The sequence below is a fragment of the Larus michahellis genome, chromosome 8 (assembly GCF_964199755.1).
Source record: "Larus michahellis chromosome 8, bLarMic1.1, whole genome shotgun sequence".
In the NCBI taxonomy this organism is placed as follows: Eukaryota; Metazoa; Chordata; class Aves; order Charadriiformes; family Laridae; genus Larus; species Larus michahellis.
In genome coordinates, this window is record NC_133903.1 from 855,142 (window position 1) to 869,403 (window position 14,262).

The 14,262-nt window shown below is 41.5% G+C and overlaps 1 protein-coding gene and 1 long non-coding RNA gene across 3 annotated transcripts in view; one reads left to right on the forward strand and one right to left on the reverse strand.

Annotated features, from left to right (window-relative positions):
- BAIAP2L1 (BAR/IMD domain containing adaptor protein 2 like 1) overlaps nt 1-14,262 on the reverse strand; it is a 41,115-nt gene that overhangs the window by 24,507 nt on the left and 2,346 nt on the right. Inside the window, exons 2-3 of one of the 2 annotated variants that reach the window (XM_074597559.1) lie at nt 7,113-7,188; nt 3,381-3,467 (exon numbers count right to left, since the gene is read on the reverse strand). In XM_074597559.1, the coding sequence (XP_074453660.1) occupies nt 3,381-3,467; nt 7,113-7,188 (163 nt within the window). The remainder of the gene's footprint in view (nt 1-3,380; nt 3,468-7,112; nt 7,189-14,262) is intronic. The other variant, XM_074597560.1, reaches the window with a different exon arrangement.
- LOC141747388 (uncharacterized) overlaps nt 10,240-14,262 on the forward strand; it is a 33,187-nt gene continuing 29,164 nt past the window's right edge. Inside the window, exon 1 of the long non-coding RNA XR_012588708.1 lies at nt 10,240-14,256. This is a non-coding gene — a long non-coding RNA (uncharacterized LOC141747388). The remainder of the gene's footprint in view (nt 14,257-14,262) is intronic.

Consider the following 14,262-nt stretch of genomic DNA (forward strand, 5'->3'; position numbering starts at 1 on the left):
AGGAGGACCACGTTCTGCATTTCCTTATGAGAAGGGAAGTCCGACTGTGTTTTTGATACAAATCTTTACATCACGCTTGGCCAGTAAATACGCTCTAGGTCACCCAGCAGGTTTGGGTTTGAACCGTAAAAGGACTCAGTGCAATATTCCAGTAAAGATTCTCCATGAACTGTAAAGAATATGGTGCTTTACCCATCTGAGCCTTGTAGTCCTTTCCTAATTAAGTGTAAGAAGTTTAAGGCAACACAACTGAATTGCGAATAATACATTATTTTTCATCTGCCACTACTAAAGGTGAAGTTGCTACAGAAAAGCCCTGAAACCTTGGTTCCTGCCTCAGTCCCCTGTTCACTAGTCAGAAAATTGATTTTTGTATGAACTGTATCTGCAAAAGTTACAGCTTGATACGCTAACTATCGGAGAAAGGGGAAAAACGGGAATCTTGTCTGACACCTTTTTTACAGCCAAAAACTACTTAGTGGCTGATGGGTGAAACACAAAGCTAATGGAAGAGGCATGTACGTTTTAGATGAGTCAAAAGATAATTAATTAGCAGATATGCTTTCCCTTCATTGCTGCTGTAGAGGACACGATGAGGTACAAAACCAGCGCCGTGGATTTCTGACTTCTATGAGTCTTGCTATCCGTAAGCCAATCGTCCTGATCGTAGGTAAACTGGTAAGCCATGGCGGGAGGGAATGACTTGCTTGCTTGTTTGTTTTTAAACAGATTAGTTTCAAGTATTACTTTAAATATTTACTTTGGATGTTTCAATTTTTTATTACACAAACAAGAACATTTACATTTTCTGGTTGTCCGAAGACCTAAACGCCGGAAATCCAGACCACAGTAGCTGAATGTAGGCTCAAATATTGAAAGCATTCCAAAGCGCTTTAGAACTTGGTCATTGTTGGTTTATCTAATTCACTGTGAAAAGCCAGAATAATGTCCGAAATATTAAAAATATAATTATCTCCTACTGATGTCTGTGGGAATGTTGCTATTGATTTCAGTTAATATAGGATAGAGGAAGAGGCCTTATAATACAATTTTAAACAAGGGAGAAGTAAAGAGTGACAAATATTCCGAACATCAGATTTCGATACAGGTAACACACGCACATCAAATTATGGAAGATGCTCCTCCCCGCTGCTTTGCGGGTCCCGTCAGCCTGCGGCTCTTCCCAACACGCCGCGTGCCGGCTCCCGCCACGCTCGAGAGAACGCGTTGCACAGGCGTATCGCGAACTTAACTGATGACTACTGACCTCTTTTTTGGCAAAGATAACAGAAGTATTATGTACGATAAAGCTGCTAAGTGGCCAATAACATGGTTTTTGGCAAGTCTGCAGGCACTCACAGAAGAGAACTCCACAGTGGGCTGAGCCTGTGGTACCTCCGCTAGGGCTAACGGGACCCACAAACGAGCAAATCCCAGCAAAGCTTCGTCTATTCCTTACACACCCCATACTGCTCAGCACGCAGCTTAATATTTTAGAAGTACTAAAAGGTGCACTAAATTCTTTATTTGCTTCTTAAGCAAAGATACTTTTAGAGACATCTGGGGTGTATCATATTTCTTTGCCAAGTAGCTGAGTATTGTAGCCCAGCTTCACAACTATTAAGACTTTCTCAAGAAACTGCAAATGATGTCTCTCAGGCTCGTACCCACATTATCCTGCCTTTTCCAGTGTTCATTGACTTTCCTCATCTCTAAAGTTAACATTCTATCGGAGAGTGTGCTGAAAGAAACCCAGAGTTGCTGTCTTCCTTAAGAAGAAAAGGTTTTTCTGCAGTAGCAGCTGAAGTAGAAGATGAACAGAAGGCAGTGTTAGACCCTGAAGAAGGCCATTTTTTCTCAATACAGTATATCTAGAAAAAGGTTTTAATTGCAGGGAAGAATTCATAGTTAAACAAAAAAATGTATTTTCAATCACAATTCTGTATTATCTTGAATAATAGGGAAAAACAGTTATTCTCAGAATCCAGCTCAAGACTACCCAATGATGGTATTTTCAAAGAGGCAGACAATATCCCACAGTCATATGAAGTTCAATAAATAGATTCCTTCCACGCAGTGACCAACTGTTTGATCGCAAAAGTTTTACTTATGCATTTGTTGATATTTTTATAGGCCTCTGCACAGTTATTCCTTTTAGCTTTCTCATACTTTTATGCTGTAGTTTGAAGGCAGCAACTCCGCCCCCTGTACCCAGCCTGCAAAGCAAACACAAAGCGCCTCCTCGGGACTGTTTGCTTTGGGCTGTTTGTTGTTCCGCCGCTCCCAGCTTTCCACGCAGCGCGCGAACACTCACAGAACTGGCTTCGGAACAAGTGATAAACACGTATGCAGGCACACACAAACCCGTGGCCACCGTTCCAGAAGAGTCCTTCTCCTCAGTTCTGCTTCAGCAGAATCACTAAGAACACATTTCCTGAACCCACCCTTTTTAACAGCTGAGTTAACACGCTGGTGTGAGTTAGAGGAGCAGATGCACGTTACATCACAGAGAGTCCTGCACTGCCCATAATCCAAAGTCCAGAGACTAGACACTTTATCAAGTTATTTTTGTCGAAAAAGCAAATGAAGGCTTTAAACAAACGTCTCCTCTTTACAGTATAGTTCCCGCCTCTTTGTTTTGTGGTGATGTCAGAACCGTGTGTCAGAAGCATTACAGAAACTCCGATGGCAACTTGACTTCCGTAGATTGAGCGGCATCGCTTCAACGCGAGCCAACGGAGACAAAACTAAGCGCTGGTGATGATCTTTCGAAAACTCAGAAGTTGTTTTCAGGAAAGCACAGAATTGGATTAATTTTACATTAACGTAAGCGTACTGCATCTTTGACTCTACAGCTTCTCTCTCAGAAGCTCAACTAGAAAATAAATGTAATGCATCTGAGAACTTTTAGTTATATGCTCGATCAAAAGTAGTGAGGTAAAGCTAAACTCTTCACAATGGAGCTCATCCAGAAAAACTGTTTTAGTTTAGAATTGCTGTTGAACACTAGGACTCCCCTTACCAAGATGCTGTTGCAGGTATATGTCAACATTTACTTCTGTACTAAACCACAAACTACGTATTTTTCCATATTTATTTATTATAGAATTATGGGAACTTAAAAAAAAAACGTGCTTTTGAATACACAGACAGAAATATATCCACAAACGTTAAAAAAAAAGTGATTTTGTCAAAACATTATAAGTGTCTTAAGAAATAATTAACCTTAAAGGAATCTAATTCCTTCCATCTCTGTGTTACTTAAAACACACTTTTCCCCAATCCTTCTCTACTTCATATTAGTTCCGTGAACTGCCAGCAGGAAAACAAAACTAAAGTTTATATTTTGGAGTAACTTTAAAAAATGAGATTTCACTTACCTAATTCTTTAGAAACAGGTGAATCAGCTGATATATCCCCAATCTTCGCAAGGCTATCATAATACGCTCTTCCAGCCACTACCATAGCTTGGGGGGGGGGGAAAGGAGGAGAAAAGAAAACAGGTGTTAAAAAAAACCCCCGAAGTATTTCCCATTTTCATTAATCTATGATTCTATGAAATTCTGTAATCCAGGGCACATAAGAGAGGGTTATATGGCAATAAGGAAACCCTGCTACCAGCGAAAGTTACGCAAGTCCCTGCGCTGCCTGCGATTTGTGAAACGTGGTGACAGAGAGGCCACCAGAATACACGAGCGAAGCTTCAGCCTGCCGCTTAGCTCCGCTTCCACGCGTATCCAGGGGCAGTCAGCATCCAGGGGGCAGGTTTAGCTGTAAGCCATCGGTCAGGACGTAACAAAATTCCTTGGCATAGATAAAACTGTTGGAAAAAAGCAAAATGCAATCTCAGACTTCCTAGTTACGGCCAGGGCTCTGCGCGGTCTCGGCCAGCCAGACGCTGACCCGAGAAACGGCCACTGGCCACGCGGCAATGGGCCTACAGGTGCCACAAGGACAGTGGAGCCCTCCAAAAGCAAACCATCACGTACTGTCTGTTAGCTGAAAGAGGAACTCGCTCCCAAACAGCTGTGATGAAACACATTTTACCAGGTGTGACATATTTAAAAGTGAAATGTGAAAGGTTCGATGCATCCGATACAGCCGCTCCTAACAGTTACCGTTATGGATAACCCTGCACAGTCACCATACACTGCAATGACAAATACAGTTTCTTGTCAAAACAATACATTCAAATCTGACAGTCCCACGTATAAATACCAACTTTTCCACTTTAAGGAAATTTTAGGCCTTAAGTGCTAGAACTTCAAAAATTAAGTCTCTGACAGATGATGTTCAGGTTATGGAGAGAGTCCATTTGGCATTCTTTTCTCAATTTTCAACATACCATCAGTGTTCCTGAGATTATTATCAGTGACATTGTTCAGCAACTTAGTAAGCTTAAATGTTGGGAGATCTCTGGTATCTTGGACAGATATGGAAAATGAGCATTGATAAATACAAGTTCTGCACAGAGTAATTTTGACACTCCAGAAAATGGGGAGAAATTTCTGGGCAGAGAAATCTGTATTCCTAGCAATAGAAACCTCAGGCTAGGGGTACATACACAGTTTAAGAAGAAACCTGAAGGTTTAACATTCCTGCCCCAAAAGACAGACCCTTGCTAATACCGGGATGCTCATCTTTTTCCCCCCCCAGGACCGTTCCCCCCCTTTTATTGTTTATACTTCAATTCCAGTTTTACAGGAACCAGTAAAATCTTAAAATACATCACTGAGGATTGAGTTATTCTCAGTTAATCATTTCCTGGTTATAGCTGATTTAAACAGCAAAGCCAGTTTTGCTGGAATGAACACGGAAACATGAAGATTCAGACTGGGGAGGCCGGCAGCAAGAAACAGACCACGTCTGCCGCAGGTCCATGCCCGGCAGCGGCTGCCGTGCATCCTCACAGCACACCACACGGAAAGGAAATAACAGGGACAAACTGGCAAGTTTTTATTGTAAAAGGCAGTGAAAAATACTTATTGAAGTAAGTCTTCATAGTTTTTTGTAGTAGTGCATTTTTAACCTGAAGCAGAAACCAAGCAGACGCTCACTGTTAACTTTAGAATACTTTTTGGTGAGAGGAATACGACTGGCAATTGCCAGTTATTGTATTCGAGGCCTGTATTTTATAGTTTTTACTAGCAAAGGTGACATCTTTAGTTACCTATCAGTATGTTCACTGCCTGAAACTCTTCCAAATGCAACAACGATTCCTTTTGAGGCTCTCTCGCATTAGAGAAGAGTAGTTTCTGCCTAAGCCGTGTCTCATACGTGCTCTACGCTCAACTGCTCTGAACAGCGGAACTCTCCTGCTGCTGCTGCCGGAGCCGCGTGGCGCCCGTCCGCCAAGGTTTTATGCCATTCCAACTCCAAGTTGGAATGTTCCCAAGTCAACCTTTTCTCCTAATACAAGCACTAAAAAGAGGAAGAAAATGGGTGATTTCTCCTGTGCTAATCAAGCTAAATCACGATCTCCACTTGTAGACTCCACCAGTACTATGGCTAGTAAACTTACTTCTGCAGGAGTTTTCACCTTTTGTCCTCAACATGTGTAAAAATACATTCTAAATCTAGCAGAAGTTTTGTAAGATTTATGTTCTTTGTCAGCCTGCTCTGACTTGTTTGGAAAGCTGCAAAGGATTTGTTTAGTGACAGAGTATTTACTCCTTGTCACACATCTATTTATACCACTCAGAACTTACGGAGAAAAGATTAACAATTTATGAGAGCCCAAAGATGACTTTAATGTAGTTTCTCAATAGTTGTTGCAGCACTGTAAACATTTATTCATTTGAAATTAAGCATTCGTGCTAGATATGCTTTATCAGCCAGTCTTAAAAGGCAAACTCGCTCAAACACAATACCTGCCGGCCTCCAGTGTTGCCGTGCAGAGTTATGTTGTGAATTACTGAAGGCAAATTGCATTGAAAGAGAAGAGGCACAATGTAATGTATCAACAGTAAAGTACGTGAAAAGCAGAACCCTCAGAAACTGGCATAAAAACCTTTCAGCCAAACACGAAAACACTTGTTATTACTTCTGGTACTATTGTAATCCCTAAGGTTAGGTATTAGGTAACCACAGCGTTAATCCATCAGGTTAGGCATTACTGCTGCAAATAAGTCAACATTTCCCTATTCTCATCTCCAGCAGGCCTTGGTTTTATCTTTTTCTCAAGCCTGGTCTAAGATTTGCATGAAGAGAGATTCCAAGGTCTATTTGGATATGCACTACCTCTGCAGCATCCCCTTTCTCAGAGGACTAGATTACACGTAGGGGAAAGATATGCCACAGACTTGAATGACGCAAAATTAGAGAGATTTTACATTGCTTTAATATGGTATCAAGCAGCTCAGCAGGTCTGCAGAGGTGAAACAGAGCAAGCTCTAACAGGTCCTACAACATAAGCGTTGGGAATCTAGAGCCCAGGCTTGGAAACCCGGGCTTCGAGAGCTCCCGTGAACTCAATGGAAGTAAGCAACCACATTTTTAAAAAGTTTGAGAGATCTTTGAATCCTTAGATTCAAATCTATTCATTCCAATTTTGACTCCATTAAAAAGATACCATCAGCTTTGGTATGGATAAGAATTAATCCACTCCCGCAACTCCTCCTCATTCAAGCCGTTCTGTTCACAGGGTTACGCAGGCAGCCATGTGTACAGCTGAGCAGGAACACATCTAAGAACGTGAAATCTCTTTGCAAGGTATTTCCGGGGGGAAAAAAAGAGAACATCTAATTTACACAACTGTTTTTTTCCATTTATATTATTATTCTAATGTGGATTATTTACAGTTTATGTTCAGTTTATCTTGCAGTAGCTCTGTGCCTTGGTGTCTGGGATACAACTTCTGCAGGACAGTAAAAAACAAACAAACAAAAACCCCAAATCCCCCCCCAAAACACACAAAAGAGGAGAAGGTACATACCTCCGGGTGTTTGTGCTGTTTTGGATTTTTTTTTGTTTTGTTTTGTTTTTTCCCTGAATTCCCTAACACATCCAAAGTTCAACTTTGGAATTAAGCTTGTACACAACCCTCATATCCAATTTGTATATTTAAATGAAAATTAAACATTCTTTCTAAAGTTAGCACCCAGAAGACTTACCATTAACAGCTTTTTCATAATTCTTCCCCAGATTTATTAAATTCCTCAGTCCTGGATTGAACTGTTCCATAACATTCTAGTGGACAGAAAACAAAATCCGTGTTATAACCAAGGCAATTCAAGAGCGGATGGAAGTGTCAGTGCCACTTAGCTCTACTCTTGCGTTTCACATGTACGGCACACAACTGAAAGTCTGCGCACGGACGAAAAGTAGAAGACTTGGGAAGAAGAGGAGAGCAAAGGACGGGCGGGAGAAGAAAGCGAGCACTGAACATCAACAAACGGAAAAAGGTAAACTGTTTCAGTAGGAGTAAAAAGGAATCTGGCTGTGTATAATACGGATGTCAAGTACGCAATCAGAGTTTGCACAGGCCCTTCTTTTGTGGTAGGTGATGGTGAAATAAGAACGAGAGAAAAACCTTTATCCACTAATTGTTTTGCAAAGTCAGACAACACAAACTTCCTGACAACGGTTCAAGGTTTCAGTTCTTCCCCCGGCCCTGTGCTGAAAAAAAGAATAATGCGGGGAAAAGGAAAAAAAGGAAAAAGAAATTCACCAGGTATCTGATTGGGGGGTGACTAAGCACTTTATTTGTCTACGTTACAGACAGCATTTAGGGAATTTAGCTGGTGTTTTGGTATTTTTTTAAGTTTGAAAACACTGCATTTATTGTGTGAAGCTATAGTTCTTCCAGGAAGAAAGTGAAAATGATGACCTTATTTAAATAGAAGGAGGAAAAAAAAATCCACTGCAGCTGCTTTGGCTGTTAAATACAATTATTGGCTAAAACAACCAGAATCTGAAATCCAGCAGCTCCAAGCATGACTACTCTCATACCTAGCAAATTCCGTAAACTGATGAAGTGGTAGAAATGTGACTGGCAGCTTCATAGTGCAAAAAAATAGCTACACCATTTAACAGAAAAGTTTCAAGTCTTTGCAAAAAGTAGAAAATAAGTTAAGCCATGAAGTATGAATGCACATTTGAATTTTCCCAAAGTTGGCGGGTTGAAGAAAAGAGGAGAAAAAGCTTTTGCCCACTCCAAAAGGGAAAGTGACCCACTAAGTTGGAGTTGCCCCTACTCATAGGAAAGCTTCAGTTTCCCTCCTTCTGGTCAAAGACAGTAACTTTCCCCTCTACCCCCCCATCAATTTTCCAAAGTGACTTTTATCTTCTTATGAGCACTGAAAAACAAAGAAAAGCAAAGCTGGCATGCTGCTATAAACGCAGTAGGTATTCACTCCTCAGCACCATGCCCTTTAAGATGTCTCAAACACATAAATTGCTGTATTCTAAAGTATTTGCTGTTGCAATTAACTTTTGAACAATGCTATATAAGTTCAAAAGAGAGCTCTCTGAGCCTCACTTATCTGATGGCTTCTTGGGTTCTTCAGGTAGAATCACCACCCCAGCTACTGAAGTAGAGACACAGCGTGTTTGTTAGCAAAACCCCCTCTGTATCTATGTAAGTAATTACCTCCGAACGCGTATTCTAGAATTTGCCGGATGTGCCTGGTCATTTAATAGTCAAGTAACCACGATGTTCTTTCTTTTCTCTCTTCCATACAAAATACAATTTCATATAACACCAGCTGCTAAGTCTCAGAAACAATTTGCTAACGACTATTTTCTTTTAAAAATGAATTTAATACAAGCCCTATATTTCCACAGAGAAGAACCTTAAAAGTTTTTGCAGATTCTAGACTACCTTTTCCAAGAATCTTCCTAACAAAACTATAGCTGTGACATTCCTTTGTAAAATTTTATTGTCATGAAACAAGATCGTGAGATACGCAAAGACATCATTCTGTTATTCTTACTATTTTTATGACAATATTTTTATGACACAACTCGCATCTTTTTAGATACTGTTCGCACAGCAGAACTTTCAAGTTCAAGGAATTCAAAGCAGACACTTTCTGTTTACAAGAAATACAAGACCAGTGAAGTAGTATCAAGCTTTTGTCTGTTATGCTACTAACAGAATGAAAATACTCATAATTAGTACACACACGGACCCAAAAAGAACAGCAATACTATCACATTTTTCTCATTTTCAGGCCAAGGTCATTCAGAGAACTTTATTATTATTTTTCAAGTATAGTGCTATACCTGAACTCCAATCAATTTTAAAAGCAAAGAATTAACTCCAGATTTCACCAGTAATACTTTAACAGACATATTGAGTCAAAGGTATTAAAAAAAAATATAGAAAACTATTAGCTTCTGATACTGGTATAGTATAAGCGATATCAAAAGCAGACATAGAACACCACCACCTAGCCCCACTGCCTTTATGTGTACAAATTAAATGCAGCTGGGATTGTTTTCTGGTCTATACCATTAAACTCTTACCCACCCAAACGCGATCACTGCAAGCAAATTACCTGCCGTCCCCAGGCCTTGATTTGTGTTAACTCACAAACCACATCCAGAAATCATTTGGGAAACTGCGTTTCAGGTTGGGCCGAGGCCAACAATGCCAAAGGCTGCTCCAACAACCTAACAGTAGGGATTTTCAGGCTCTGGTGCCTGGGAACATCCCTCCTCCCACCCCAGCTCTTTAATTTACCGCTCTGAGCACGGCTGCCGTGCCCCCGCCACCCTCCCCGCAGCTCAGGCACTGCACCTGTGGGGCGTGTGGTCCAAGGGGGAAGCTGGCTCTTCCCATTCCAACTTTTTGCCCTTTCTTCCCAGCAGTGTGCTAAAGATGATGTCTGCTGGCACATACGGAGTCAGTGAGTCATAAGAAAACAACGGGTGAATTGAAGGATTATCTTAGGATAGACAGTCCTGTGTTCCAAGGATATGGGGGAGAAGAAGGGTGTACCTGACATAGAAACTGCGTGTACGCATGGCAGGTAGGAATCCCAACAGCACCGCGAGTTGCCACCCTATACTGAAAATCATTTTCTTGAAAGACAGATCACGTCCCTGCTTACCCTGCTCCTTGCAACAAGAACTTACAGAACAAAACCCTTACTGCCACCTACTCAAAAATTCTAATGGTAACATGATAATTATTGGTCTTGAAATGCCGATTTTTGGGATGGCCCTGTTAAGGAGTCAGGGGTTAAAGATTCCAGTTCTCTTGACGTCTTCTAATTCAGATTTCAAACATAAAACAGTGATTGCACCTCTGGCGTTAGTTGTTTTCCTTTAGGAGGAAGCGAACGCAACCCAGCAAAGATGCCCTCAGCAGCTCCCCTCTCTGAAGCCAGCCCCCATCGCTCTTCATTTTCACCAGCCAACTCGATACGCGTTGGGTATTCGTGTACAGCAGATCCAGACCTCGCTGTTGGAACACAACAGGTCCACTGAACTCTGAGAAGAGCTCCAGCATGTCTCGTCTGCTCCGTGTGTATGTGGAGCTGCTGGGAAAGAGGAAGAGGCAGTTTCTAGCCCGGTGCCATCCACAGCTGATGGCACATGACTGATGGGCCTTTCCTCCAGGAGATCGAGCAGCCTCGGGAAGCGTTTCAGTCTTCCCGCTGCCTCAGTGGGTGACTGTTAGCAGAAGTGCCCGCAGCAGTCTCTAGACATGAACGCCGGGGAAGCAGCAAAACCCTTGGCAATGGCAGTTGCCCTTTGGAAGGTGCCTGGTTTGACACGGGGCACGGTGAGTGGATCCTCGCAGCACCCGCCAGGCTCAGCCACCTCCTGCGCAGGGCTTGCGTCTGACTGGAGGGCTCAGCTTCCCCCGGCCTCAAGAGGATCCCATGAAATATTCCCGTATGATTTTCCTCTTTTCCTCTCTTCAACACTACAAAGGAGCATTATATGTATTTTTTTTCTTTCTACTGAAGACTAGATTCTCAAAGCAAATACAAGCCTGCCCATGCTTCTAGTGCTCTTTTTATACAGTCAATCACTGCTGCTGGCTTTGAAGTACTGTCCAGGAAGAAATATCTAGTGCACTTTTTCCAAAAGGGAAACAGTCACTGGCAACTCCCCTTTCAGGATCAGATATAAATTTGATCTTGTCAAGACATTTCAGATCACTTAAAATAACTGTAATATTTTGTTCAGCTTCAGAAGTTACATGGGGAAAAAGCCACTCAGAAATCAATTTGTATAGCTATTTATTTTTAGATGATGTCTCAAGAGTTTTATAGCTTTTACTTGCAGTCTAAGGAAAAGGTCATGAAGATGAGTGGGACTGAGCACCAGTGCAGAAACTAAAGTCATATATTAAAGCCAGATCTCAAAACTTCTAAAAAAGCAGACAGAGGAACAAAAAAGAATTTCTGATCAGGAGAACTACTAATTTAAAATTGACAGAAGTCTCAGAAAATATCACAAACTTTTTATCTGCCATGCTGTACAAAGACGTGGGAATAAAACTTTTGTCTTAATCCCAACAGACATCACAAAGCAAGAAAAAAAGCTGCGAGAGACAAAGTAGTTCACAACACATCATCTGCCTGCGCAGCGAGGAACACAAACTAGGCCTCCTAATTGTCAATGTAGTGTCCTATGTTCTAGTGACACACTACCCCTCATGAGCAGAATAATTAACTAGAAGAGAAGAGGAGGCACATGATCAGATCCTACCGCTTTCTATTATTTAGGATGAATGGAAATAAAGGGAAACACTTTCAAAATAGGCAACTGGAAACACCTTCTTATGCAGAGAAATTTAGAGTTGCCAAAAGTGACCTTCCAAGAAAAAGTGTAAGAAAAACCTATTCCGGCCGTTCAAGTCATTAAATCCCCCTACAACCCAGTATGAAAGTTGCTGTGTGCCTCCCACCCATGGAACCAGTGTGAGTTAACCAGCAAGGAGCTGACTGAAGAGGAACAAGCCTTGTATTTCCACTTGTTGTGTACAGGTATCATATCTTCCGCAGTTCCTGATAGTCATATAAACAACGCTAATCTTCAAAACAAATGACAGCCATTGTAAAAGTGCCTTCCTGTAAATGCTCAGCTTTGCCTTTTACTTAAAGACACACCTCGCAGAACAATAGCTCAGCAGGTATGAATACATCCGAACAATGCACAGACTCCCTGTAGTTTCGAGTTTACATCCTGCACGCACTTTTGCAAGAGCGGATAACAACGTATTGGGGTGGAAATCTGAAATTATAAAACTAGCACAGAAAAGTAGATCCTGATGCCTAACATTACTCATATTGCCATTTCTACAGCTATTCATAGCTAACCTTTGGATACCTACTAATAATTTAGTTGAGATTGTTATTCCTCAATTCGAAAAACAGTAAAATTAAGCTTTTTGAAAAAAAGTCTTCAGTGTTGCTACGCTGTGTCTGAGAACCCACTTGAGAAGATTCGAAAAGCGGTACAGAAAGCAAATCATACTGTGCCCTACTGTACTTGAAGCATTTTGTACATTATTGCATTTCATCTCCTCTTTAGAAATCCACCGTACAGTTTACAGAAGAGCACGATTAAGCCCTCAACACAACTCACATTAAGCTCAGTCGTAAGTTAGCTTAATGCTGTTTTAAAACAGGTTTAACAGAATGGAAAATATAAATCAGGACACCAGTGTTCATTCAAAAAGACTCATTCTTATGACTAATTATTAGTCAGCTTGATGGAACGTTTCTTGTTCAAGAGAAACATTAATACATCATCCATCAGCGTGTTTCAAACACGAGCTTTTTCAGGTTATGAACACATGACCCAGGATAGACTCTAAATAGGCATAACTCTAAGTAAGGTCAAAATAGATAATTTGCACTAAAATAGAACTGGACTTTATACACACACAAACTCCCAAAGGCTCCTCTTCCACCAAATTAGATTTGTATTTCAGTGATGCAAAACAACAGCCTTACTGCAGCATGTGCTGGGACCATAGCTGAATTCCAATTTTGGTACATAAATCTGGTAGTTTAGTTGCACGTCTTTTTAAAATAAGGAAACATAGAATTCAGGGCTTTAAGCTGAATTTATCAGATATATTTCCATGATAAAACAATATCGCCTACCAAAATGATTCTACATGCCCCTGTAGAGAACACAAGCCCCTCAGCAGACCACAACACTCCACTGAACAAAGCTGGGTTTTTTTTTTTAAATTACACTTTGATTGCTAATCAAAATTTCTCGATTTCCGAATTCTTGATAAATCAAGATTTACTCAAATACAGAGAAATACGTGTTTAAATCCAAGATTACCAACAGCAATGAGTTAGGGCTATCAGGCTGTTGTGAAGAGCTGTGGAAGGCTGAGGCCAGCGCAGCAGCCCCCAGGCCCCCCCGAGGGAACTGCGGGGCTGTATGGCGGCACTTCCCGGCTGCTGCCCTTTCCCCGGCATTGTGGCCACTGCAGCTGGATGCCAAACAGCTTCCCCACAGACAGCGGATAAAATGAAGCTGTACGAGCTGCAGTGAGACAGCAACACGGCACAGCTTTTGGGGGTCAACCATGGCCACGGTCTGTATGAGGGGGTGACACAGTGTCCCCCCCGCCCGCGGCGTGGCTGCGGCCAGTGTCACAGCAGTCACCTCCCGCAGCCCCTCGGCCAGGGGGAGGCTGTGGCCCTTTAGTCATGGGCTCCCACACCCTCAGGCTTCATTTCGCACGTGCCATTCCTATCACGCATTAAAGTGATTCTTCAGGTATTACATAAAGACTAAATGTCAGCCTTGATTTCTGTGTGTGCACACATGCACGTATTTGTGGATTATGTTGTTTATTTAGTCATGTTACCTAAAAAATGTTGAGGTATTCACTTTCCGATGCTGCTGCCAACAAAAAGGATGAATAAGATAAAAATACAAGAGCATTACTTAGCCACTTGATGACTCCTCTAAGTATATTTTGAAGCTTTGTATAACACAGGTTACTATGTATTTAATAAATCCAATGGATTAGCACTGTAAGAAAATAAATAAAAAAAAAGAAAAACAGACTAGCAAGACATGCGATTTCATTTTCTCTTGTTTTTCCAGGTCACCCAAAAGTTGATTTGTTTTGAGAAGTCGAAAGCCTGCAGCACACAGATGCCACCACTCCGCTACCCTGAATTGGTTTCCCCTGACCAAGCCTTTCTTCTTATTGGGAGGAGAAACACAAACACCGCTCCTGATTTTATCAATACCAGCATGGTGTTTCAAGCGCTCTATGGCATCCAGCAAGAGCCGAAGTCACAGGAGCACTACGAAACAAAGGTGAGC